Consider the following 24,553-nt stretch of genomic DNA (forward strand, 5'->3'; position numbering starts at 1 on the left):
AAAGGGTTTTTGAGCTAAACGTAATAATCAAGCAATGTATTCTTCATTGAAATTTGAGTTGGTCAAATACAGTGTCCTGTGCCTGGCATATGACAGGTATTCACTGAATATTCTTTAAATGAATGAATGCATTGAGTTGAATTTCATAGGAAGTCTGGAGTCTTCATGGCTTCACTAACTTTTTAATTTGAAAGAAATTAATAATTGTGCAATTTAGGAAAAATATTTCTTTAAATATTCTGTAGATCGAGAAGAGTACTTGTTATATTTGCAAAATAGGATGCATTTGCAAGTTTTTCTCCCTTTTTTCCCTCCCAAAAGAAGTCTGTGTCCTTGAACATAAAATGCAAATAATCCCTGGGCTGTTAATTATCGACAAGTTGTCCCATTTGCAACCTAAGGAAATAAAGTAACAGATATCCCCATACACTAACAAAAGATTACTAATTAACAGGCATTGCTTGAGAAGGGTATAAAAGAATTACAGCATTATTTTCAACATATTCCCCCCATCATTGCCAACAACAAAATAGCAACCATGAAGTGGGTGGTATCAATTCCTTTAATTTTCCTACTAAATTTTTCTGAATCCAGAACAGTGCATAGAAATGCATATGGAATAGGTAAGATATTTTGTGTTTTCTTTTTTGTCTTTTCCCTATACCAAAGTTCTTAATTTTTCATTTATTCTTTGTCATGATTTATTTATATTTACTGTTCCACACAGAGGAAAAATATTTAATGATGAACATCTTTAAATGAATGATAAACTTGTGACTTTACAAGAGGTTTACAAAATCACAGTGGTGTTTAACGTTACCTCTGAATGGCTTATATAGTCCACATGGAATTCATATTTTGTACATTATATTATTTATTTAATTGGTATACACATTAACTTTGAAGTATATGTATCTATATTATATCTCTAACTTTATATATGAGGCTATAATTCTGGTTCCTTCACATATAAAACCTCCTCAGACTGATAAAGTAAGTAATATCTTAATTCTTCACTTCAGAAAAATGGACCATTATTAGACTAAAGAAAAAATGGTGTGACTGTGATATAAATAGACAGGCGAACTATGGTGTAACAATGTTCAAAAGGAGGACTGAAATGTCTTTTTAATCCTTTGATTTCCAAGCCGATTAGAACACGACAGTAAACAACTGGAAACCAAACAACTGGGTTTTAGTGGTAACTCTATCATCAATTATTCTTGTTAACTTAGCCATTCCTTGCTCTCCTAGTCTTCTCAAGTTAAAAATGAAGGTGTTTGGATAGATGCTCCTTGATGTCATCTCGGTTGCATTGTTCTGAAATTGTATAGTTTTAACTGAAATACAAAATTGTATAGTTCTAAATTGTTCCAAAATTGTATCGTTCTAACTTAAACACACACATTTCTGCAAAATAATGATCGTTTTCCTGCTTGTGGTTGAAAACGCCATTTCTCATGGAGTCTGTCTTGCCTTTCAGTTTCCATCTTGGATTCTTCCCAATGTTCTGCAGAGGTGAATTTAGTCGACCTGTAAGTTTTGCTCATATAAATGCACTTCAAATATGAACCAATGATAATTTTAGTGAGGTAATTATATGAAGCTGGATAGCCCTATGAGTTCTAAAAAGTATAAAAACAAATTGAAGACATTTCTTATACTGAATATCAAATTGATTTTGAAGAGGTTGAGCTGTTGGCCCATGCCTTAGATAGTAACCCTGATTCCTTGAAATTCCCTGGGAAAAACCAAATCGGATCCTAGCAACTCAAGATGAGTATCATACCAGTGGTAACCACCATATAGATATAAATGAACACCAATGAGATGATATTACAATAGTCTCTATTCTGAATACTATGTAAATCTTAGTAGCAGATAATAGGAGGTAAAATGTTCTACTTTCTATTATTTGTAGAGTGTATTTTTCTTTTGATTGCTGTCTATTCCACACTACTGAAGTTTCTAATAAGGAATTTGAAGTAGTATGTTATTGCTACTACTTGCGCCCAGAAACCTGTTAAAGCTATTCTTTGAATCAATTTAGGAAAACCACCTTGGATCAGATCTTGATCAGACTGGGAGTAGTTATACGCAGAGGTCTAATGACAAATTCTTTGCTTAAATTTAAAAGGAACTATAGAATATAGATGCCCTGAGTTATAGGTACATTGCAGTGGGTGACCACAAAAGCAGGAACCACTATTATGGGAATTCCACATTTTTTTTTAAATTGCATTATGTTAGTCACCGTACAGTACATCACTAGTTTTTGATGTAGTGTTCCCATGATTCATTGTTTGCATCTAACACTCAGTGCTCCTGCAATTCCACTTTGATTTTTTAATAGATATGTGTATATTTTGGGGTCAAGGAGCCAGGAGATGGACATTTCTTTCTGGATGACTAGAACCTAATTTTACATAAATTTTTAGCAAAAGTTATCCCCTACACAGGTCACTTAACAGAAAACCAAAACAAAAACTACTCTTGAGAAAAAGCAGCTTGACATTTCTGTTTCTTAAGTATTCTTATGTAATTTGTTTCAGAGCTACCATATTTTTTGCTCAGTTTGTTCAAGAAGCCACTTACAAAGATGTAAGCAAAATGGTGAAAGATACACTGACTGTAATTGAGAAATCGACTGGCAGTGAGCAGCCTGTAGGTTGTTTAGAAGGCCAGGTGAGTGAATACTAATAATACTAATATCAATACTACTACTACTACTAGTAGTAGTAGTAAAATCCCGCCATGATATTTGACCAAAGTTTAGCAGGCAGAGGAGCAGACACAGGGGTGGAATGAGAAACACATTTAAATATTTGAGGAGCTGCTACATGAAGGAGGAGTCGAATTAACTGTGAATTGCTAAAGAGGGCAGAGAAGAGTGGGTACCTGTTGTAAAGAGACAATAGAAGCACAGGGACTAAGAGCTAAGGTTCTGAAATTTCAGTATCTCGGTGACCATGAACATGTTACTTAACTTCTCTGAGATTTAGTTGCCTTATCTATAAAATAAAGAATAATAATAGCTTCCATTTCAGGGTTGTCCTAAAAATAGACGTAATAATAGTAGAAGTTAGTTTTTATTACTCACACAACGTGACAGGCATTATTCTAGAGAGTGTGACATAGCTATTGATAATAAAAATAGTTTATGACCTAAAGCATAGCCCGGATGAATCAGTTGAAGGCCAGTGAGCCGAGAGACACTTGCTGGGCTCACTGGTCGAGTATCCACTTCGCCTACAAATATGAATTCATTAAATCTTTAAAATAATCCCAGCAGGTAAATGCTATTCTTCTGGTTGAGGAAGCTGAGATACAGAGAGGTTAGGTGACGTTTTTAAGGGAGACGAGAGCGAGGATTTAAACTAGGTCATCGAGCTCCAAACCGCCACACTTCGTGGGTTCGTTACACTCTGTGAGCAGCATAGCACATACTGAAGGTTGCCAGAATTAGCAAACGAGAATAACAAAATATGGAACTCAACTAACTTCGAATTTTAGTTAAACAATGAATAGTTTTTTTAGTATCTCTTAATGTAGAAGATCAATAAATCATAGTTATGATTGTTTATGTTATCTCAGTGGGAAAAACTAGGAACTTAATGATGATTAGAGTTAGCCACTTATGGAACAAAAGGCCAAAGAATTTTCTATCATGGCGGGGTTGATGAATGGCCAAAAGTCAATATATCTGGAATACTGTAGAGGAGATGCCCTTTAAAAGTGGGGAGGGTATGTGATTTGGTGAGTGCTGTGAAGTGTGTAAACCTGGTGATTCACAGACCTGTACCCCTGGGGATAAAAATATATGTTTATAAAAAATAAAAAATTAAAATACAAAAAAAAAAGATACAGAATACTTTCCAACTTTGAAATTAATAACTTAATAAAACTCCTTGTTTTGCATCTCTATTTTTTGTCTTGTCTTGCTAATCTAAAAATATATATGAATTAAGCAAAATACATTCCATATTTCAATTTTACATCCAATGAGAGGTTCACAGTGATGTTACCGGTTGGTGATTTATCATTATAAACTTAAAGGCATAATTTTTATGTGGACTGGGAATTGAAAATCTTACTTAAAATTTCTAAGGTTCCTTAAATTTTAGCAGTTAATAAAAGCCAAATAAAAATTTCCTGAGAAGAGTGAAACATGTATTTCTCAGAGGCATTCTTGTTTGTTTGTTTGTTTTAAGATTTTATTTATTTATTTGAGAGAGAATGAGAGAGAGAGAAAAGAGGGTCAGAGGGAGAAGCAGACTCCTCACCAAGCAGGCAGCCCAATGTGGGACTTGATCCCAGGACTCCAAAATCATGACCTTAGAGAAAGGCAGTTGCCTAACAGACTAAGCCACTCAGCCTCCCTCTCAGAGGCATTCTTTAGACTCGTGACACCATCATCTGATTTTGGTAAAATTAAAGCAACAAAAAAAGTGGTTTATGTATTTTTTAAAAAGCTTATAGACATCATGGAGGCAAACTGCTTGTAATATAAAAGGGAAGAACTATTTCATTTTTTTGGGGGGGGGGAATAAAATATTGTATGGCCTTTTCCTTTTTAAGAGAAAGTAATTTTGTCTAAGAGTCATATGTATTTCTCAAGGTTGGAAACTAAAATGCCATTTCCCAAAAGGCATGAAAGGAATTTCTCATAGGTTGAAATTAAACATATTGGGATTTGTATAGGGAATTGTTTTTTTAGTCTGTAGTTCTGATCTGGGATATTAGAAATACGTGTTTTGCAGAATTTCAAGGTAAACTCAGTTGCCTTCATTAAAAGCAAGCCTTTCTTGGGGTGCCTGGGTGGCTCAGTCAGTTAAGCATCTGCCTTTGGCTCAGATCATGATCCCAGAGTCCTGGGCTCGAACCCCACGTCAAACCCCATGTCAAACCCCATGTCCAGCCCCACATCCAGCCCCACATGCAGCCCCACATTCAGCCCCATCTCCCAGGTAGTGTGCTTCTCCCTCTCCTTCGGCTCTGACCCCCACTCGTGAGCTCTTTCTGTCACTCTCTCTTTAAAATAGATACATTTAAGAAACAAATAAAAAATTCCAATCTTTCTTCTAGCTGTCTGTCTTTCTGGAAAAAATTTGCCATGAGAAGGAAATTTCTGAAAAATACGGACTTTCAGATTGCTGCAGCCAAAGTGACGAGGAGAGACAGAACTGTTTACTAGCACACAAAAAGGCGGCACCGGCATCCATCCCGCCCCTCCAAGTTCCAGAACCTGGCACCAGTTGTAAAGCATATGAAGGAAGCAAGGATATGTTCATGAACAGGTAAAGATCCCATTTAAAAGTAGATTAAAACTTCTGTAGGAGAGCAGGATCAAGCAGAATCTATATTTCTGCAATTTATGGAAGTACTCTAAGCCATGGAGAAGTGGTAATAGTGTTGCATTTGCCGAGGCCCTGGGCAATTAGGGGAGCCATTGTCAGTGCAACTTTGTTTCCACAGCACGCCTGGTAGATGTGGTAGAGACCACACACCAGACCCACCAGTTGTTCCCTTAGTATCTTGAGATGAATCTTTTTTTTTTTTTTAAACCCATTTAATCTCTCCATTTTAGCTCACCCAAGAATATTTTAGTACCACACAAAGTGACTTCTTCTGGAGTCAAATATTTGGTGTTTCATGTTTACCAAATTTCCTGGAAATAAAAAAATTTAGAGCTCCAGGAAGGTTTAAGGTACAGAAGCATGGCTAGCAATTACCAAGCAGTTAAGATGTTGTAGGACCATGGGTTCTTGGCATGTCTGATCAGATTAATGCTCATGGCCTGCCTTTGAAGTCTCCTGTCCTCTCCCATCATTCTTCTTCCTCCCATTTTGCAGATGAGAAAACTGAAGTTTAGAAAGTTAAGATAATTCGAACTGAGGGCCAAGGACACAGTGCTAGTACATTCCCAAGCAGGGACTTGATCTCAGGTTCTCTGTTGGGGAATCCTATATCGAACTCTCCATCACATCTGTCTTACACATCTGAGCCAGAGAACGAGAGAGCCTGCCCTTAGACCATCTCTGCTACGGAGACTGTCACCGTGGATGATTCCATTCTGTACTGATGAGGAGAAAAAGACTCCACTTTTCTGTTTTACTTAGTGGTGGTCTGGATTTCTTGCCCTCCAAACATGTGTGAGTGTGTTTATTGAAATGGACACCTTGATAGGAATTATAGTAAGCATTTCTGCCTATTTGATTCTCATGATAAAATATAGTATTGGTGGTCAGAGTGTTTCTCCCCCTGAGGATCTGTAGTAAGTAAAATTTTTGTCAGCACATGGAAAAAATTATGACTGTTTTTTGACTCTTTAAACAAATTCCAGAGTCCAGTTCTAGTAGTTTTTTAAAAGATATACGTTTGCAAATCTTACAGCATCTTTTTGTTTCATAGGTACATCTATGAGATAGCAAGAAGGCACCCCTTTCTGTATGCACCCACGATTCTTTCTTTGGCTGGCCACTATGGCAAAATGATTCCAGCTTGCTGCAAAGCTGAAAATGCAGTAGAATGCTTCCAAACAAAGGTATTCTATTTGTACAGATATCTGAAGCAATACTTTAATCTGTCTATGACTCATTAAAACCAAACAAAGTTAAAAATGGAATATGCTTTGCATGCACAATACCATCTTCAGAATCAAGCATATTTCAGCAGTCTGATGTTCTTTGGGCTAAAACAGCTGGACTTGCTGTTTTGTATTCATTCTTTTGACCAATAATTATTACAAGACAAAAGACATGGGTATGGGGGGCTGGAGATAAAAGAAGACAGGGGTGTGCATGGCTGGTAACATAAATGAAAGAGAGAGGAATAGGAGGTAGAAGATTGGGTAGAATCAGCAGGAAGAGAAAAGGAGGCACAAAAGGACAGAGGGAAAAAGAAAACTATGACAAATACTTTATCACTCATTATTTCTTTTGATCCCCAGGACAAATCTGAGGTGTAAATATCATTATCTAACCAAAGGACACTGGTTTAGAGAAGCGAGTAGCTTAAGTTTGAGAGCTAGAATAACACCCACAATTTATCAGTTGCCACCAGAAGCCTAATAAGAAAAACTTCCTAAGAACTGTGACTATTCCCAGAATTGCAGGCTGTGACTTTTTTTTTTTGTGACAAATGTTTAAGAAATTATCAGGTTTCAATTCATTTAAAAGTACAGTTGTTCACTCATTATGCCAAGAAAGTTATAATGTCCTTGTTTTAAGGTCTTTTAAGGTCTTCTAAATTCATCTGTCTGGCTTCGATGTATATAAACCAATCTACAAGAAAGAATGAAGAAAGGTCCATAAAAATGTATCACATTTAAATTTTAGTAAAAATTTCTTATGGTTTGATGGTTTACCTGTATAGGTTGTTTTTCTAATTATCAGCACCTGTAAAGGACAATACATCCTTTCCTAACATCTCGTTTCTTCTGTATCTAGACAGCATTGATTACAAAAGAATTAAGAGACAGCAGTTTGTTAAATCAACATATATGTGCAGTGATGAAAAATTTTGGGCCCCGAACCTTCCGAGCCATGTAAGTTTAAGCTGTATCTAGGGAAGAAGGTGAGATCTGCAAAACTACCATTTTGCTGTTTGAGCTCATTTTTCTCATTGTCACCGGGGTAGAGAATGAAAGTTCCTTTGATAAGAGCTCATGGCTTAGGATCATGAAACCCCAGGATTGGAAGGAAGCTAACCCACGGACTTGCTGCTTAACACTTTTTTTTTTTTAAGATTTTAATTATTTATTTGACATAAAAGAAATCACAAGTAAGCAGAGAGGCAGGCAGAGAGAGAGAGAGGAGGAAGCAGGCTCCCCGCTGAGCAGAGAGCCCGATGCGGGGCTCGATCCCAAGACCCGGGGATCATGACTTGAGCCGAGCCACCCAGGCACCCGAAAAATTACCCTTTCTCAGAAAAAAAAGGCGATCTTATGATAAGTCAGCCCAAGCATCCCTTCCCTATGTCTTCACATGACAGTCATCTACTTTAGCCCCAACTACCATGCTGCCCCACCTCCCTTCCAAACCTTACCCACCTCTCCGGGCACAGCAGGTGTCCTTCTCCACAAGTCTCCTTCCAATCCTGCTTTACTGCTTAACACTTGTTAAAGCCTACTTAATTGACCTCTATCTCATATTCAATCTCTGTTGTAGGATAAAGAGGAATTAAAAAAAAAAAAAAACCCAAACAGTTAATCATCTAGTTCAGCTGCTTCATTTTTACATATGACTAAACTGGGACCCAGGGAGATGAGAGCCCTTTACTCAAGCCACACTGCCTGTCAGCAGAACCCAGTTTTCTAGGTCCTGATCCGGATTTATTTTCCTTACACCTATTTGTCTGCTAGGCCAGTGATCTTGGATTGTCTGTATGCGGACCGTTGAGACTTTGACATCAGGTGTTTCAGAATCAGAATCACCAATGGTCTAGGCTGCGCGACACGGCACGGCTGCACGGCTGCGGCTCCCTGTACTCAGCTCCCACGCAGTGAATAAGGAACTGTGTGCTCCAGGTGGCAAAGACATACCAGATTTTACAGACTTAGTATGAGAAAGAGAACATTTAATATCTTCTTAATAGGTTTTTATGCTAATTGCATACTGAAATTTTTTTAAAGAATTTTTTGATTCCGATGTAGTTGACACACAATGTTACATTAGTTCAGGTATACAGCATAGTGATTCAATTTCTCCATAAGTTATGGTCTACTCACAAGTGTCGCCACCTCTGCCACCAGACAACGCTATCACAATATCATTGACTGGACTCCTTCTGCTGTGCCTTTTATTCCCACGACTTTTTCATCCCATAAGTGGAAGCCCGTGTCTCCTGCTCCCCGCACTCAAGTTGCTCGTGTTCATGCCCCACTTCTCTGGCAGCCGTCAGTTTGTTCTCTATGTTTGTAGGTCTGATTCTGTTATTCATTTGTTTTATTTTTTAGCTTCCACAGAGGAATGAAATTGTAGGTTGAACTGGTATTATTTCTGACATAGTGGGGTCAAAAATATTATTAAGATGGATTTAACTGTTTCCTTTTTTACCTTTTAATGGGGCCACTAGAAAATTTGATACTACATAACTGGCTTCAAGTGCTTCAACTTTTATGATGAGACATTTCTAGTTGGGGAAAATATCTGAAATGTCAACGGAAGAGTATTAAGTCCATGCATTCACAGTTTATTTATTTCTTTGCTTGGTAAATTATGCATTTAAGCATATTGTACACAGCGGAGATCTAGATTAAGGTTTGTAGTCATGGAGTTAGTTCCAAGACTGAAATTTTTTTCTTGGAATAGATCAGATGTTGCTTTAAATACCTTCCAATGCGATTAGATTGATTCATGAATTGATTCATAAATTGCTTTCAGTTTATCTTGTTAATAAAACATAAATTAAAATATTATAGTCACTATCCATAAGTGATTACCTTTAAATGTTATTCATTCATAAAGAAAATCTACCTTTGTCAGAAGCAGCAACACTACAGTTGCTTCCTTCATCTAGAGATCTCTTAAAATTTAAGGACATATGTAGAAGTTACAAGACTTTTTACTTCTAATGTCCCTTTTGGGCCACACGACGTGGCTGGGCATGTTGGCATGTCTGGGTGTTGGGTCTGCTGTACTTTCTTGTCTCAGTTCATCGATTTGCCCATATACACCCTTTCCTGTATTCCCACAAAATGCTTTTTCTCCTAAGTAAAAAAATGATTGTTATTCTCATGGAATTTTCTATTTTTTTAATTGTCTGTCCTTTTATTTTTTTCCTGCCAACTCACGAGGGTCACTCCAAACACCCAGCGTCGTGGATGAACAGTGGAAAGATAGATTTCCTCTAGATTCACAGAAAAGGTGTTAAAGACAAATGAATCATGTCCAAACTACTTGTGGGGACAGGTCAATTTAGAAAGCAATTGCCATGAAAGATCAGGCTGGAATTGACAGGACTTAGAACCCTTTAGCTTTTCTTCTGAGATAGCCAGAGCACTTCAGTTCTTTCTCTTGGGAGCAGCAGCTACACGAACGCTCTATTGTTTGATGTTGGTAGCTAACCAGGATTGACTTGCATTTCCTTCCCCCCTTTAGAACCGTTACAAAACTGAGTCAAAAGTTTTCCAAAGCGAATTTTACTGAAATTCAGAAACTGGTCCTGGATGTGGCCCACATACATGAGGAATGTTGCGGAGGAAACGTGCTGGAATGTCTGCAGGATGGGGTAAAGAGTCTTGCCTCCTGAGATGATTCCACTTCCTCTTCCTTCCTTGACTGTCATTCTAGATGGGAGAAAGCTGGCTGAGCCGGTCCCAGGGTAGGGCAACCCGGGGGGCTGAGGAAAGTTACAGACTTCTTGGTAGTGACACTGAAACCATCTTCTACCTTCACGTAAGCGATGTTTTCCTCCCGCGAGCTCATCAGTGCTCCTTCCTTCCTCCTTCCGAGGTAGACTGTAAACTCCACATCGGATCTTGGGGTGGGGGAGGGGCAGACTCTTCATTCACAACAAATCTGTTTTTCCATCCACTTGCTATTTCACTTGAAAAATACATATTGAATCCTTTCTGTGTGCTAGACGCTGTGACGAACACTTGTTAGGAAGGCACGCGCTCAGGGAGTTTCTAGTCTGGTAGAGATGAGACGCATAGGGGCTGTCTTCTGTTTACTGTTATCTCCACAGGCTGAGAGCAGGATGCCTGGCACAGGAAGGGGCTCTTTTATGTCCACCAGATAGATAGATCTGTTCTGTGAATACAGCAAGGGAGCACAAGAAACAAAAAGAACACAAGAAACTGTTCTACAAGGTACAAAGCTAAACATGCCAGAGAGAAGTATGGATAGAGGGCTCTAGGAGAATTAAAAACCAAAGCCCCAAGCCCTCCAACACAGAACCCTGTACATGCCATAGTTGGTCACCAACTAAGCAGTGTGGCTTTCATCTATTTTGGGCCAATCTTAGGCTTCTTACCTACTGTGCCAGAGGCCTGTCTATCCCCAGATTACTCTATCTCCAGTCCCTGGTGGGACACCTTCTTCTCCAAGAAAGTTTAAAATCATTGCTCTTAGATATTCAAATGCCTTGAAATTCTGGGCTTGAACATGGTTTCCCAAAGATCAAATGTGAGGATAAAATGCTTATTTCAGCGGGTCCTTCCACAGTTTGGCTGAAAGAGTCCTGGAAGGCATCCAGAAGCTGAGGCTGTGAGAGGTCCCAAGGGGACGGTGTCCGAGCCTGGGCAGAGATCCTGGTAGGCGGAACGGGGGAATAGTCCCAAAGACAGAGTTCCAATTTCACTTATTTTTCTTCTTAGAATTTTCTACCTGCATAGCAGGCACCATAAAAAGAACTCTTTTGTTTTTGTTTGAAGTTAGTTTTCTTGGTTTTAGTTGACAGTTTTACTATTATCTCTATAGGCACTTAAAAATTATTTTAACATTTTTGGAGCTCATAACCACCCTTTTCCTTTAAGATGGAAAAATTAATTTCAGTACGGCATGTAAATTGATTTTAATGACTGAATAATGCTTTCTAATTGTCCTTATTGAGAATACATAGCATTTTTAGTCCCCTGACAGTTTACGTGGCCGCTCTGCTTCATTCTGGCCGCCTAGATGAGCTGCCATTTCATTATCTATAGCCTGCCCTCTGGAGGTCACAGCGGGTCACTGCAGATCATTCTGTTGCAATGGAGCGGAAAGTTTGCTCTCCGTGGTATTAGGACGTTGACCGCAAACGTCGTCCAGGAGCAAATCTCAATAGGAATAGAAGATGTGCACCAACGTGCCTGTCATTCAGTTTGAAGAGGATATTTCTCTCTTGTTTTAAAAGTCTTCCTAATACAATACAATAGGTTTTAGCTGACAACTATGAAAAGAAGAACGGAAAAAAAGGGTTAGGTGAAAAGGAGCGAGGAAAGGCAAGTCAGGGTGAAAAAGCTCTAAAATGGGAGACAAGGTAAAATGTGCCTGTTTCCTATCCCTTCCTTATTTCTTTCCTCTCCCCCCCCACCTCTCCTTTCTCTCCTCCCTCCCAGGCTCCTTTCCTTCCTTTCTAAAGCTGGCCCCGAGGTCCTGCATTAAAGAATAAACCTTTAAAACTTATACTTTATTTTTCGTATTACAGGAAAAAATTATGTCCTACATATGTTCTCAACAAGATATTCTGTCAAGCAAAATAGCAGAATGCTGCAAATTGCCCATGCTTGAACTTGGCCAATGCATAATTCATGCAGAAAATGATGACAAACCTGAAGGCTTATCTCCAAATCTAAATAGGTTTTTAGGAGAGAGAGATTTCAACCAATTTTCTTCAAGGGAAAAAGATCTTTTCATGGCAAGGTAATGCACTCTGTAAATGTATGTTCACATAAGTAAAGATTAGGATGTAGCTGACAGCTCTGTGTGGCTGAAATGGGGAATGATGGCTATGGTTTTTGAGCTTAGTATGTGAGGTTGATGCTAGAATGTTCTGAGCCAAAATATATTTAAGCAGGTAAGTAGGGAACAAGGAAATGGGACCTATCCTATACCGATGAAGCTTTCACTGTTGCTGTAATTAGCTGAAGTTATATTTTATTTTGTATCAATTTCTCTGGCCTCAGAAGCATTGTTGTGCCATCTTCATATGGATTACTCATATGAAGACCACCACTGAGCTACCAAATATCATATAAATGTTTTGTGATAAGAAGGGCTCATGGTGAAGAATGTGCTTTTTCATTGGGCATATTTTAAGAACTTTCCCTCAAAGTGTAACTCAGTGATAGATAGAAGGGCTTTCATTAGAACAGTTTATTTGCTATTTATTTAATGTATGTTTTGTTTTTGTAAGAAAATCAAAACATATGTTGAGACACTTGCAGCATAGTAGTTGATTGTATCACTGTAACTGATAGGACGTGGTCCCATTCTATTTGCTTTTAAGGGAAGCAAACCGTCAAGTTAATACATTGTCCTTTAGTGTACAGTGTGTGTCTATGGACACCATCAGAGGAGGGATTTGTGCAACTCTAAAGATATTATGCTTAATGATCACCAAAGGCCTTTATAAATTTAAGAGTCTGCTTCTAATGTAATAATGAAAAAAAAAGGCCCAATTTTCTTTTTAATATTCCCTAAGGATATCACTTTATCGTTGCTTTCAGACTGGACATTCACATATTGTTTGCACTGCTCAGTAAAATTACGCACACAAGAGCAAAGTCCAGATTGAAGAAAGCTGCATTGACAATTTATTGGTGGCAGAATTAATATGACTTACTTCTATAACTTGGAAATACAATTAGTAAATCCAAGAATTATCTTTAAATCGACCCACCTGCACATCCAACGCTAATTGTTTAACAGAAATTGTTCTTCACTTAGAAAGGTTCTTTGCAGTAGAAATTTTCTCAGCTGAGAATGATCTTCGCCCAGATCCTTATGTGGTTTCCCTCACCCAGGTTCTGTTTCGAAAGAGAGGCCCAAAGTGACATTTCCTAAACAATGCTGTCAATCAGGAGTCTCTTTTCCCCTCTATCATATCTTCCTTCATTTCTTTTCACTGATTTATCACCACCTGAGTTTGATGACCTATTTCTTGTTTAAGAAATTTCTTGTTTAAGAAAAGATTGCTTTTGTCTCCCTATAAGGTATGCTTTTGAGAGGTCAGGCATTTTATCGTATACATTATTGAATCCTTATTGCCTGGAGAAACACTTACATAGAGTAGGTGCTGGAAAAAACATTTGTTGAATGAATGACTGTGAAGTTCATAATTGAAAAACCCAGGTGAAGAATGCAGAAGAAAACAAAATACCATTTTAGAACAATTGGAGGGGTTGTTATTTGTATTAATGGTTTTACCATGCGTATAGTACAAGTCATAATTTGACTTCCAGGTTTATGTATTTTAATTTTCACTTTTGCATTCCATATAACATGGGAATAAAGTCTCATAGTTCCAGTAACAGGATATTTTTCACACATATTTCAGATTTACTTATGAATATTCGAGAAGACATACGAAACTTGCTGTCCCAGTTATTCTAAGAGTTGCTAAAGGATACCAGGAATTATTGGAGAAGTGCTCCCAGTCTGAAAACCCTCTTGATTGCCGGGATAAAGGGGTAAAGTGCTCTAGCTTTAAGGAGAGTCTGAAAAGCTTCATGGAGGTTACCCATCAAAAATGCTTTTTGTTTGAAAGCATCCAGTTATTAACTAGTACCTAGCTATTCTATTTAGTAGTCACCTAGATATTAAGTAGTTATTAAATAGTAGTAAACAACTAGTGGTCTACTTTAGAAGTAAAAATGGTAACCAAAATTTCCTTGACACACAGAATAAAACTAATATTCATCGTTGAACAGTTCCAGAAAAGCAGGCATTTGTACAGAAAGAGCTGTAGTCCTTTATCCAAAGATTGGATTCTGTGTGAGTCACAAAGTTTTAATCTCCCCAAAGTCCATTTGTTTTAATTCTCCCAATTCATACTTCATTATCTTTAGTATTTAAAAAATGTCTAGAATTACTTTTTTCTAAGGTTGGTGTCATAATAAAATAATATGTTATTGATTCATTTTTACATACGAAGTTTTGTGTCCAGGAAGAGAAAAAAATTATGTAATAATGCTGGTATTTTCAGGAAGAAGAATTAGAGAAATATATCCAAGAAAGCCAAGCATTGGCAAAGAGAAGCTGTGGCCTCTTCCAGAAACTAGGAGAATATTACTTACAAAATGCGTAAGTTTTTTTAAACAGTATTTTTTCGTGATTTAAAATGATGAGCTAGTGAGGGAAATACCAACCTGATTAGTCACCCAACACTACTCTAATTTCAGGCCCCTTTTCAGATTGAAAATCAATGTACTCTGATCACCCAGTTTCCCTTGGGAGGAGGTGGGCATCCCCATTTCGCTCTTTTAGGGAGGAAGAAGAATGACTTGTGAATGATCTTTGGAACTGGCTTTGGCTTCCCCTAGCTGTGCAGATTTTTGGAGTCTGTCATTGTTGAAACAAGGAGTAGATCAAAATTAAAATCACTGAAGCTTTGACGTAGGCAGTGGAAGTCAGCCTACCATCCCGAGTCTGTTTTCACATTGTGATATGTTGATAGAAAAGAAGTGCCGTGGTGGTGGTTAGAGTAAATGCATCTTGAAAGGTGGTTTTAGTGTCATGTGCATAAAACAAATGAGCTGATTTCAGGGCTGCTGATACCAAAAAGGGTGTTGGAGGAGTGAGGAGCCCCCAAACTCACGAATGACTCAGGATTTGGTGAAAAATGCTTCTTCCAGGTTTCTTGTTGCATACACAAAGAAGGCCCCTCAGCTGACCCCACCTGAGCTGATGGCCTTTACCAGGAAAATGGCAACGGCAGCAGCTACTTGTTGCCAACTCAGTGAGGACAAACAGTTGGCTTGTGGCGAAGGAGCGGTGAGTGTTTTGTTTAGTCCCGTTGTGTTTCTGCCCCATTTGGCTTGAAACAGTCTCATGATTCCCACTTAGAGGAAATGGTAAAAACTGCTGTGGAGATGGCTTTACCACACTAGTTCAACTCGTTCAGCTGGAGAGGCTGTGCACTCAGCTCTGAACAGCGGGCGTGTGGCCAGCCTTCCCGTCCCTCTAGAATGGCCGGTGGGCGTGCAGCCAGTGTATCCAACACTGTTCTAGCAAGCTTTATGGACGAGAAAGACAGACTAACCAACACGTCATCCAGTTTGTGATTTCTTCTTTTGGTTCACTAAATACTCTACTGTTAAGAAAAAGAAGATGACTAAGAAGAAGAAAAGGAAAGCCAAGGCGACAGTCTATTGGATTTCAAACTCCTCTACACCTTGAGACCCTGCCTCTCACTGACACCTTTCCTAAACCAACATGGCGACCGTTACTTCACCCTAATAACATAGAAATTTTTCAGGATTACATTAAAGACCCATACTGTACTTTTTTTTTTTTTAAAAAGTATTATCTCATTTAATGATTATAATACTCCCTTTTGATATGCCCCATTACCATCTTCACTTTATAGATAAAGACAATGAGGCTCAAATAAGTTATGTTAGGACAAGCTCTTCCAGCTAGGAAATGGTGGGTCTGATATTTGGATGCATATGCACGTCTTTCCATAGCCCAAGCTCCAGCACCCAAGGCCATACCTTCTTCAGAGTTTCCTTGCGGGTCTCATACACCTCTGCTGCTGCTGTGCTATTATCCCCTTACATCTAGTTCACACATATATCTCAGTTACGCCGCTTTGCACCCATGAGCACTGAGTTCGGTCTAATGGACACAGTGAAAAAAATGTGAATTGGGTTAAAAAAATGAAAGCTTCACTTCTGAGAGATGAAAATTAGTCACTTTATTTTCAGCCATACCTATATGTTTGCCTTTTGTAATATCATCTTATTACATTAGGGATATTCCCCCCACCCCTTAACAAGGGAAAGAGTATAGAACAGGGTAAGTCCTTCTGAATAGTAGCATGACTTTCTAGTGTCACTGACGTCATACCTAAGATTATAGGCTGAATTCTCGTTCATTATTTTTTCCCTTAAAATCACAATTGCGAATCCGATTGTACATTCATTGTTGCCCTTTTCCTCTTTCTGATGGTGAGGAACTACTTGAATTACTAGGAATTAGCTAGTCATCATGTCTCGGAATTTTCCACCAAAAGTTAGGAGTAAAAAGATCCCTGTGATTCAGCACCTTCTTTATCATTTATTGAATTCCACACGTTGAGAGGCTGCAGGGACACAGGATGTTGTAACCGACCAGAAGTGTCGGTTCTGGAAGCCTCCTGCCCACACCCGCTTCCCACTTGCACCACTTGTTAGTAGTGTCACTCTGGAAGGCGAGTTTTATCTCTAGGCTTGAGCTTTTTCAGCTGACATTTAGGAATAAGAGTTGTACCACCCACATAGGATGACTGTCTTAAATGAGGTAATCCTTGTAACTCGTTCAGCACTGGCCCGAAACACAGTGCGCACACAAAACATCTTGCGTTATTACGAGTTATTGCGAGTTATTGCCAGGTGTTTAAAAAATATCTCTGAAGTGTGGAAGGTAGGAGGAGTCTACATTAGGAAAGCCCTAAAAGACACACACACACAAACACACTTTAGCCTTCTTTCTTTTCTTTTCCTTCTTTTTTTTTTTTTTTTTAAGATTTATTTATTTATTTGAGAGAGACAGTGAGTGTGCTTGGGAAGGCAAGAAAGAGGCAGGTGGAGAGGGAGAGACAGAATCTTCAAAAGAGACTCCCCACTGATCACAGAATCCAGGATGATCCCATGACCCTGAGATCATGATCTGAGCCAAAATCAAGAGTCAGACACTTAACTGACTGAGCCACCCAGCACCCCAGACTTACGTTTTATCAGTTAAGATTGTATATTAGCCATATGCATGCAGGTGGGTATATATGTATGTATGCGGACAGGCTAGGCTTGCTCAATTCTTTCCTTCAGAAAGCAAGTCTCTGGATCCCAAAAATAAGACGGAAGGCTCAGCTAGATATACATGAAAAATTTAAGCCATGTATTGATTTCTTGGGTTAGGGCAGATAATTGTTTCCCTTTTGGAAGTAGGTACGTAATTGGAAATGCATTTCAAACAGCCGACAACTATGTGAAAGGGCTATCTCCAATGTTACCTCGGGAATACCTGCCTCTGAATCGTGAGGTTGATACCAAACAGACGGGTAAAAATGAATCCGCAATGTGGCAACACATGACCCTCCATAGATAACAAATTTTTCTGTATTATTAATTATATATTACTGGGCATTAAAAATTGCAATGCTTGTCTGGAAACCTGAGTCACTTAGTGGCTAATGTTGAATCGCCTTGCTGTCTTCTTCCACATTCTCCCAACCAGGCTGATCTTATTATTGGACAATTGTGCATCAGGCATGAGGAGACTCCTGTAAACCCTGGCGTCGGCCAGTGCTGCACTTCTTCATACGCCAACAGGAGGCCGTGTTTCAGCAGCTTAGTGGTGGACGAAACATACACCCCTTCACCCTTCTCTGCCGATAAATTCATCTTCCATAAGGATCTGTGCCAAGCTCAGGGTGTGGCACTGCAAACAATGAAGCAACAGTAAGAAATCATCGTTTGCTAACATGGAGAAGACCAATGACATGAAATAGTAGTTGAGATTTCTATCTTACACACCCGACAATCTTGGGCTTCTTAGGAGAACATTACTGCCTCAAAACACTGAAGGTGGCTTTTAAAATAGTTCTGTTTCAGTGTCTTCACAGCCTCCTTGGAACATAGATCTGGAAAAATTCACAAGGGCAGACAATTTTTTGTTTGTAAAAATAGTCTTCATTGTAACTCTTGTTGTGTTATGTGTTGGGACTGAGGGAAAGCAGGCAATCTATTTTGGAGATTAGGATATGTCTTGGCAGTAAGTTTGGATACTTCCATTCCAAAACACTTGAAAAACACCATTGACTCTTTTTTTTTTCACTCTGTTTACTTTTTGAAGAGAATAAGTATAATATTTGATTCAGCCATGAAGTATGAGTGTTGTGAGATGGAATGCACATTTCAGTTCATTGTGGGAGGCATTCTGTACTGGTGATGGTAATCCAAGTCAATGCAACTTATGTTCTCCAATTCCCATACATTTAATACTCACTTGCTCTCCCTTCATTTCGGAGATCTTGATCTTCCCTTTTCTGCTGTCACAACCTATGTCATGTTCCAAGGGACGGTAAGAATGCTGCCTCCTCTGACAAGCCTTCCCTATTCCCTGCTCAACATTAATTCCCACATGAAGGTGTTGCTAACTGAGTAGTGTAGGTGTTTGGTGGAGCCAATGCTCAGTTAAGGGTGTGATAATTATGGATGGCAGGAGTTTGGAGATCTGGGCTTTTGAGTATAGACAAGATGTACTTTAGAGTGGAGAACTGGAAAGGAGACAAGTAAGAAAAAGACCATGCCTTACTACACCTAAGTATGGTACAACTATAAAATCATGTTTCACCCACAATCTGCACAAACCCAGAGCAGTGGAGCACCTGCTTATTTCTAGCCTCCGTCTTTCTGAAGAAGGCATTGGACATAGTATAACTTGTAAGTCTGGTAGGGGTTGATGGAATGAGGGTTTGTGGTGAAGGGTCACAAGGGCTTTAAAAATTTTCCACTAGGAAAATTTGCACTAGGAAAATTTCCTTGCACTAGAAAGGCTTTAGAAAAGTACCTTTGCATAACAGATTTCTCTTTTGTTTAAATTATAGATTTCTCATTAACCTTGTGAAGCAAAAGCCACAAATAACAGAAGAACAACTTGAGGCTGTCATTGCAGATTTCTCTGCTCTACTGGAAAAGTGCTGCCAAGGCCAAGAGCAGGATGCCTGCTTTGAGGACGAGGTATGTGCAGTTCATTTTCACACTTGAAATCCTTGTTAGTGTGTTTTCTGTAATACATAATGAAAAGAATAGTTCACTAATCTAGACCTTGAAAATAATGCCAGAGGATTTTAATTTATTAAGAAGTAGATTGAAGGATTTTGTGCTATGTAAGAAATAATTCCAATTTTCTCACTAAATATTAGGAAGAACTGTAATTTTCAAATATGTTAAGAGAATTAGTAAGTTTGATTTGTTTCCTGGTAGAGGAAACTATAAAGTGAACATATAATTAATTGATGATAATTTAGACAGTCTCTGGCCTAAAACTGATCAATTCAGCTAAATGGATTAAAAGGATTTAATAGCAAAATAATTGTGCAAACAAGATATTGGGGAAATTTTTTTATAAAAAACATTTTGAACTCATTTAGGAGTATGCCTTGGTATTCCAACAGACTAGTGATGAGGAATTATCTTAAGCTTATCATTTAGCAATTTTAACTGGATTTGTAATTGGTTACATTTAGTTTATATTACTAAATATATTTGAATATGGCATCATTATAATTTTATTTATTTTTTAAAAAGATTTTATTTATTTATTTGAGAGAAAGAGCTCACGAGCAGGGGGAGCTGCAGAGGGAGAGGGAGAAGCAGGCTCCCCACTGAGCAGGGACACCATTCCCCCCCACCAATGGGAGCTTGATCCCAGGACCCTGACTCATGACCTGAGCTGAAGGCAGACACTTAAACCACTAATCCACCTAGCGGCGCAGCATCTTTATAATTTTAAAAGATATCCTGTGATTCTGCGTTTTTTGCCAAGTGTACATTTACCAGTGTGGCTGTGTTTTTAGTAGAAGGGGATGGAACACAGGTAACTAAATCAGATAAGACAAAACTGGTAAAAGAGGTTTGATGTAAACCATTTCGGATAAATGTCCCTTGACGAGAGAAGACATTCACGTAGGTATAGAGACCGTTAACTCGTGGTGACTGTACTTTGTCTGCAAACTTTCCAATTTCTATGACTGACTAGTGGAGGAAGGTGAGGGCTGTGGTGACGATTGGTCACAATTTGGAGAGTGGCATTGTTAGAACAAACTCTCTCTGCTGTAGTATGGGTAGATTTTTTTTTCCTCTGACTTCCATTGTCCCAGCTTGTTGGCATCAGAGATGTACTTGAATTCACCTCTGGATAATGGAGAGTTACCTGTATACCTGACACAGTCCTTCATCTCTTTGTTTGATGACTTTTATTCGTTTTTAATTTTCAGGGTCCAAAACTGATTTCAAAGACTCGTGCTGCTTTGGGAGTTTAAATTACTTCAGGTAACAAAAAGTTCAGACAAGGATAAATAGAGTGAGCATTCTCCCAAAATATTGGTCCATAGTGAAATATGTCCTAAGACCCACTGTTAAATTCTTTTCTTAAAAATAAATGTGATTCAACAAAAAGTTTATGTTAAAAACACCAGAGCAAAGTTGCATCCATAATGGTAAATCAGTGACTCAACAACCTCAAAATTCTCTTGGGTTGTTTCTAAGTTTTCAGAGAATGCCATCAGAAGACCTTCCCTTCTATTTAGTATTTCTCTGATGTAAAATAATAGAACCAGTTACCTTCTGCACCCATTTATTGAGTTAGAATTTAACATATTTTTGTTCATATTACAGGGGGAAGAAAAGGAGACAAAATAAGTCCTTATGGCATGGTGTGAATCTTTTCCTTTAATTTTAACTGAGATAGTCCTTTTTGTGAATTAATGAAATGATCAAGACTTTCATGCGAGATTTCTCTATCATATAAATAAAGTATCTCCAAATATTTCCTTTTTCCTAGTGTGTTTATTTACAGAAATTTATAGATGGCTTTTAAAAATAGTTATGTATACCATTATCTGAAGCAGATTCCGATAAGTAAGCATTGGGTCTTGGTTGTTGTGGGAGATTAAAGCCACTCAAGGGTAGACTTACAACCCTCAAGGTTAGATTCCCTGGTGCGCTAAAAAAAAAAAAATGTTCAAGTTAAGCACTGTGATGCCAGGGCACTTTGTTCATTAAATGACCACTTATATATTTAAACAGATACACTGGAGATGAAAAAAGAAAGTATTATGATTTTATGGGATCCATCAGGAATGATACTACTTAAAATTTAACCTCTACTTTTAAAAAAATCTTTTGCAGTTGTCTGTTCACAGACTAAAATATAAGTTTTTATTGCAGTTGTCTTGATTAAATATTATTAATATATTTAGCAGTTGATTTTTCTTAGTTCACAAGTATATACTAAGCACTCATGGGGTATCAGGTCCTATTCTGGGTGCAATCACCGTCCTCCAGGTGCTCCAGCAGAGAAGGAAGCAACTAATAGCAATGCAACAAGATTATGGTCACCATAGAGATGGCAACAAATTGTGGGACAAATCAATGGAGAGATGAGGCCAATTCTGCCTGAGGAAAGGTTCACACTGAGACAGGCAGACTTTTAAGAAGAGTCTTGGAAGATGAGTGAGCCTTCATCAGTTAATGTAAAGAAGAAGTCCAATATTTTAGAGAGGAAAACATAGCCTATGACAAAACACAATGAATGGTTCTAGGACAGTACTGGGTGGGTAAGGAGGGTATAGATCCAGAAGATGAAGCAAGATACATGAACTGTAGGACTGAGAAGATTCTCATGAGTTTTAGTCCAACCAAAGTGATGTCTAAGCAGAGAAGAGTCACCATGGTTAGCTTGTAGCAAGATAACTCATGAGATACAGAGGATGAGGAGTACTGGCGGGGGGCTGGGTGGGGGGGGTTGTGGTGGGAAGCAGAGGGTCAAGATCAGTAAGTGGTGCAAGAAGATTGGCCCATCAGCCGGGAGGCTGCTTATCATAGCAGCTCTGAATAGAAATCTAAAAATTACATTCATGCTTTGGCTTCTTCTCCAAGAAAAAACAATTGCTCTAGAACAGTAAAACAAGTTTCCAGTTCTCACTCAATTGCTTTGTACTTTACACTCTTCTTCCAATTCTGTTGTAACATCTGTGGACCTTGTCTGATTTTGGTGTAGTTCTAAAAGGTATTAACTCAGAGTTCACAATAAGATAGAATTCAAAGAAAAGTAGAATTCAAAGAAAAGCTTTAAACAGGAAATTTTTTTTTATTATTAAGAGGAAAGTTCAATGAAGATAAAATTCTTAGGAAAATTTATGAGCCAAATGACATTTCATTGACATATATAAAGAAAAAAATGATTGGAAATACAAGGACAAAGTATCACAAATACAGTAGCAAGAGGAAATTTTAGAGCATTTCTGTTTCATTGGAAAAACAAGTTGGGCAAACATAAAGTAGAAATGTGCATAGTCAAGGTTACGAAGAATTCCATGCTGCAAAATGCAGCGGTCAGTTCTCAGCCCTTAGCTCACCTGGTTTCTCCCAGCACAATTTGACACACTTAATCACTCCTTTATCCTTGAAACATTTACCTACTTGGCATCCGTATTTTCTTCTGGTCTTATTGGTTGCATCTCCTTGGTCTTCACTACATTTTCTGCAACTCTTCGACCTCTAAATGTTGGAGTGCCCCAGAGCAACTCTCCTGATTAAATTCCCTCTCTGGGCAATCTCATCTGGACTTAGTGCAATAATACCATCTAGATGTTGACAACACATATTTATATCCCCACCCTGGATTTCCCCCTTTCATTTTTTAAAATATTTTATTTATTTGTTTGATAGAGAGAGAAATCACAACTAGGCAGAGAGGCAGGCAGAGAGAGAATGGGGGAAGCAGGCTCCCTACTGAGCAGAAAGCCCAATGCGAGGCTTGATCCCAGGACCCTGGGATCATGACCTGAGCCGAAGGCAGAAACTTAACCCACTGAGCCACCCAGGCACCCAATTTCTTCCTTTCTTTCCAGGCTCATGTGTCACTTTCTCCCTGGCATCTTCATGATGATAATGAAGAGACAATTCAAACATAACACATTCTAGACTGAACTCTATCTTGTCCCAAATTTGTGTCTCCTTCTATCTTGTCCATTCTTCTTTTTGCTCACACTAGAAACCTTAGAGTCATCTATGATTTCTTTTTCCATATCACCCCTACAGCAAAACCTGTAGCAAAGCCTGTTGGTTCTACCTTCAGAATATATCCAGAATTAGACTTTCTCCAGACCCTTAGTATAAGCCACAATAATACCACACATGGATTCTTGCAATAGCTTCCTAATTGCTCTTCTCACAAGTACCCTTGACCCACTCCCAGCTCTGGTCTCAACATAGTAATTGAAATGATCCTTTACACCTAAGTATATTATACCACTTTTCCGCTTAAAACCTCTAGTGTTCTATTTCACTCAGAGGAAAATGCAAAGTCTGTGCACTGACCATACATGGTGATACCTTTCTGACCTCTTCTCCTTCCCCTTTTCCATTGGGTCTTTTTGCCCAGGCACGATGACATGTTTCTTCACTGTTCTTCAAGTTACCAATTCATTTCCTGGTCAGAACTTTTCCCTTGTGATTCTTCTTGCTTAGAAAACTGCCCTCGGATATGTGGGGCTCACTCCATCACCAACTTGGACTTCAACTCGTTATCATCTGCTGGATGATGTCTGCTTTGACTGACCTATTTTAAGCTGTACCCCTTTACCTAGCTTCCACATCACTTATCACCAACTGACATGCACTAGATTTTACTTGTTTATTTTCTGTCTGTCCCCACTAGTGTAATCCCTCGAGGAGAGGGACTTTAGTCTGTTTTGTTCACTTCTGTTATCCTCAGCACAGAGAACAGGGCTGGGAACATAGTAAACATTGTATAAATATTTGCTGGATATGTGCATGAATCTCACATGCCACGGGCTGTATTTTTTTTTTTTTTTTAAATAACATGGTGAACTAGAGGGGCTGCTAGCTCCATCTTCTAAAGTTCACACTGGGAAGGAGAAACATAGGTCTGAGAAATTAATATAAAAACATGAGAAACCACTGAGGAAGTTAGAGACTTTTAAGATCTGGTGTGTGTAGCCGTCGAGGGCAGCTGGCTTTAAAGAAGATGGGTAGGAGATGGCCGGGCGGGGGGATAGATTCTCCTTCTTTATTCTTCAGGTTTTTATTTACATTCCAGTTAGTTAACATACAGCGTCATATTAATTTCAGGGGGTAGAATTTAGTGATTGAACATGACCATACAACACCCAGTGC

At 38.6% G+C, this 24,553-nt stretch overlaps 1 protein-coding gene across 1 annotated transcript; it reads left to right on the top strand.

Moving 5' to 3' along the window:
* Window positions 1-494: 494 nt before the first annotated feature.
* LOC101678520 (alpha fetoprotein) lies at window positions 495-21,179 on the top strand. The gene is made up of 15 exons (XM_004766287.3): window positions 495-623; window positions 1,484-1,535; window positions 2,553-2,685; window positions 5,086-5,297; window positions 6,412-6,544; window positions 7,449-7,546; window positions 10,101-10,230; window positions 12,133-12,347; window positions 13,984-14,116; window positions 14,632-14,729; window positions 15,281-15,419; window positions 17,865-18,088; window positions 19,237-19,369; window positions 20,629-20,683; window positions 21,029-21,179. Exons 1-14 carry the CDS (start codon window positions 539-541, stop codon window positions 20,671-20,673), a joined length of 1,830 nt encoding a protein of 609 aa, XP_004766344.1. The 5' UTR covers window positions 495-538; the 3' UTR covers window positions 20,674-20,683; window positions 21,029-21,179.
* Window positions 21,180-24,553: the final 3,374 nt, after the last annotated feature.

This window comes from Mustela putorius, unplaced genomic scaffold (assembly GCF_011764305.1).
Source record: "Mustela putorius furo isolate JIRA1106 unplaced genomic scaffold, ASM1176430v1.1 tig00000430_pilon_pilon_pilon, whole genome shotgun sequence".
NCBI classification, from domain to species: domain Eukaryota; kingdom Metazoa; phylum Chordata; class Mammalia; order Carnivora; family Mustelidae; genus Mustela; species Mustela putorius.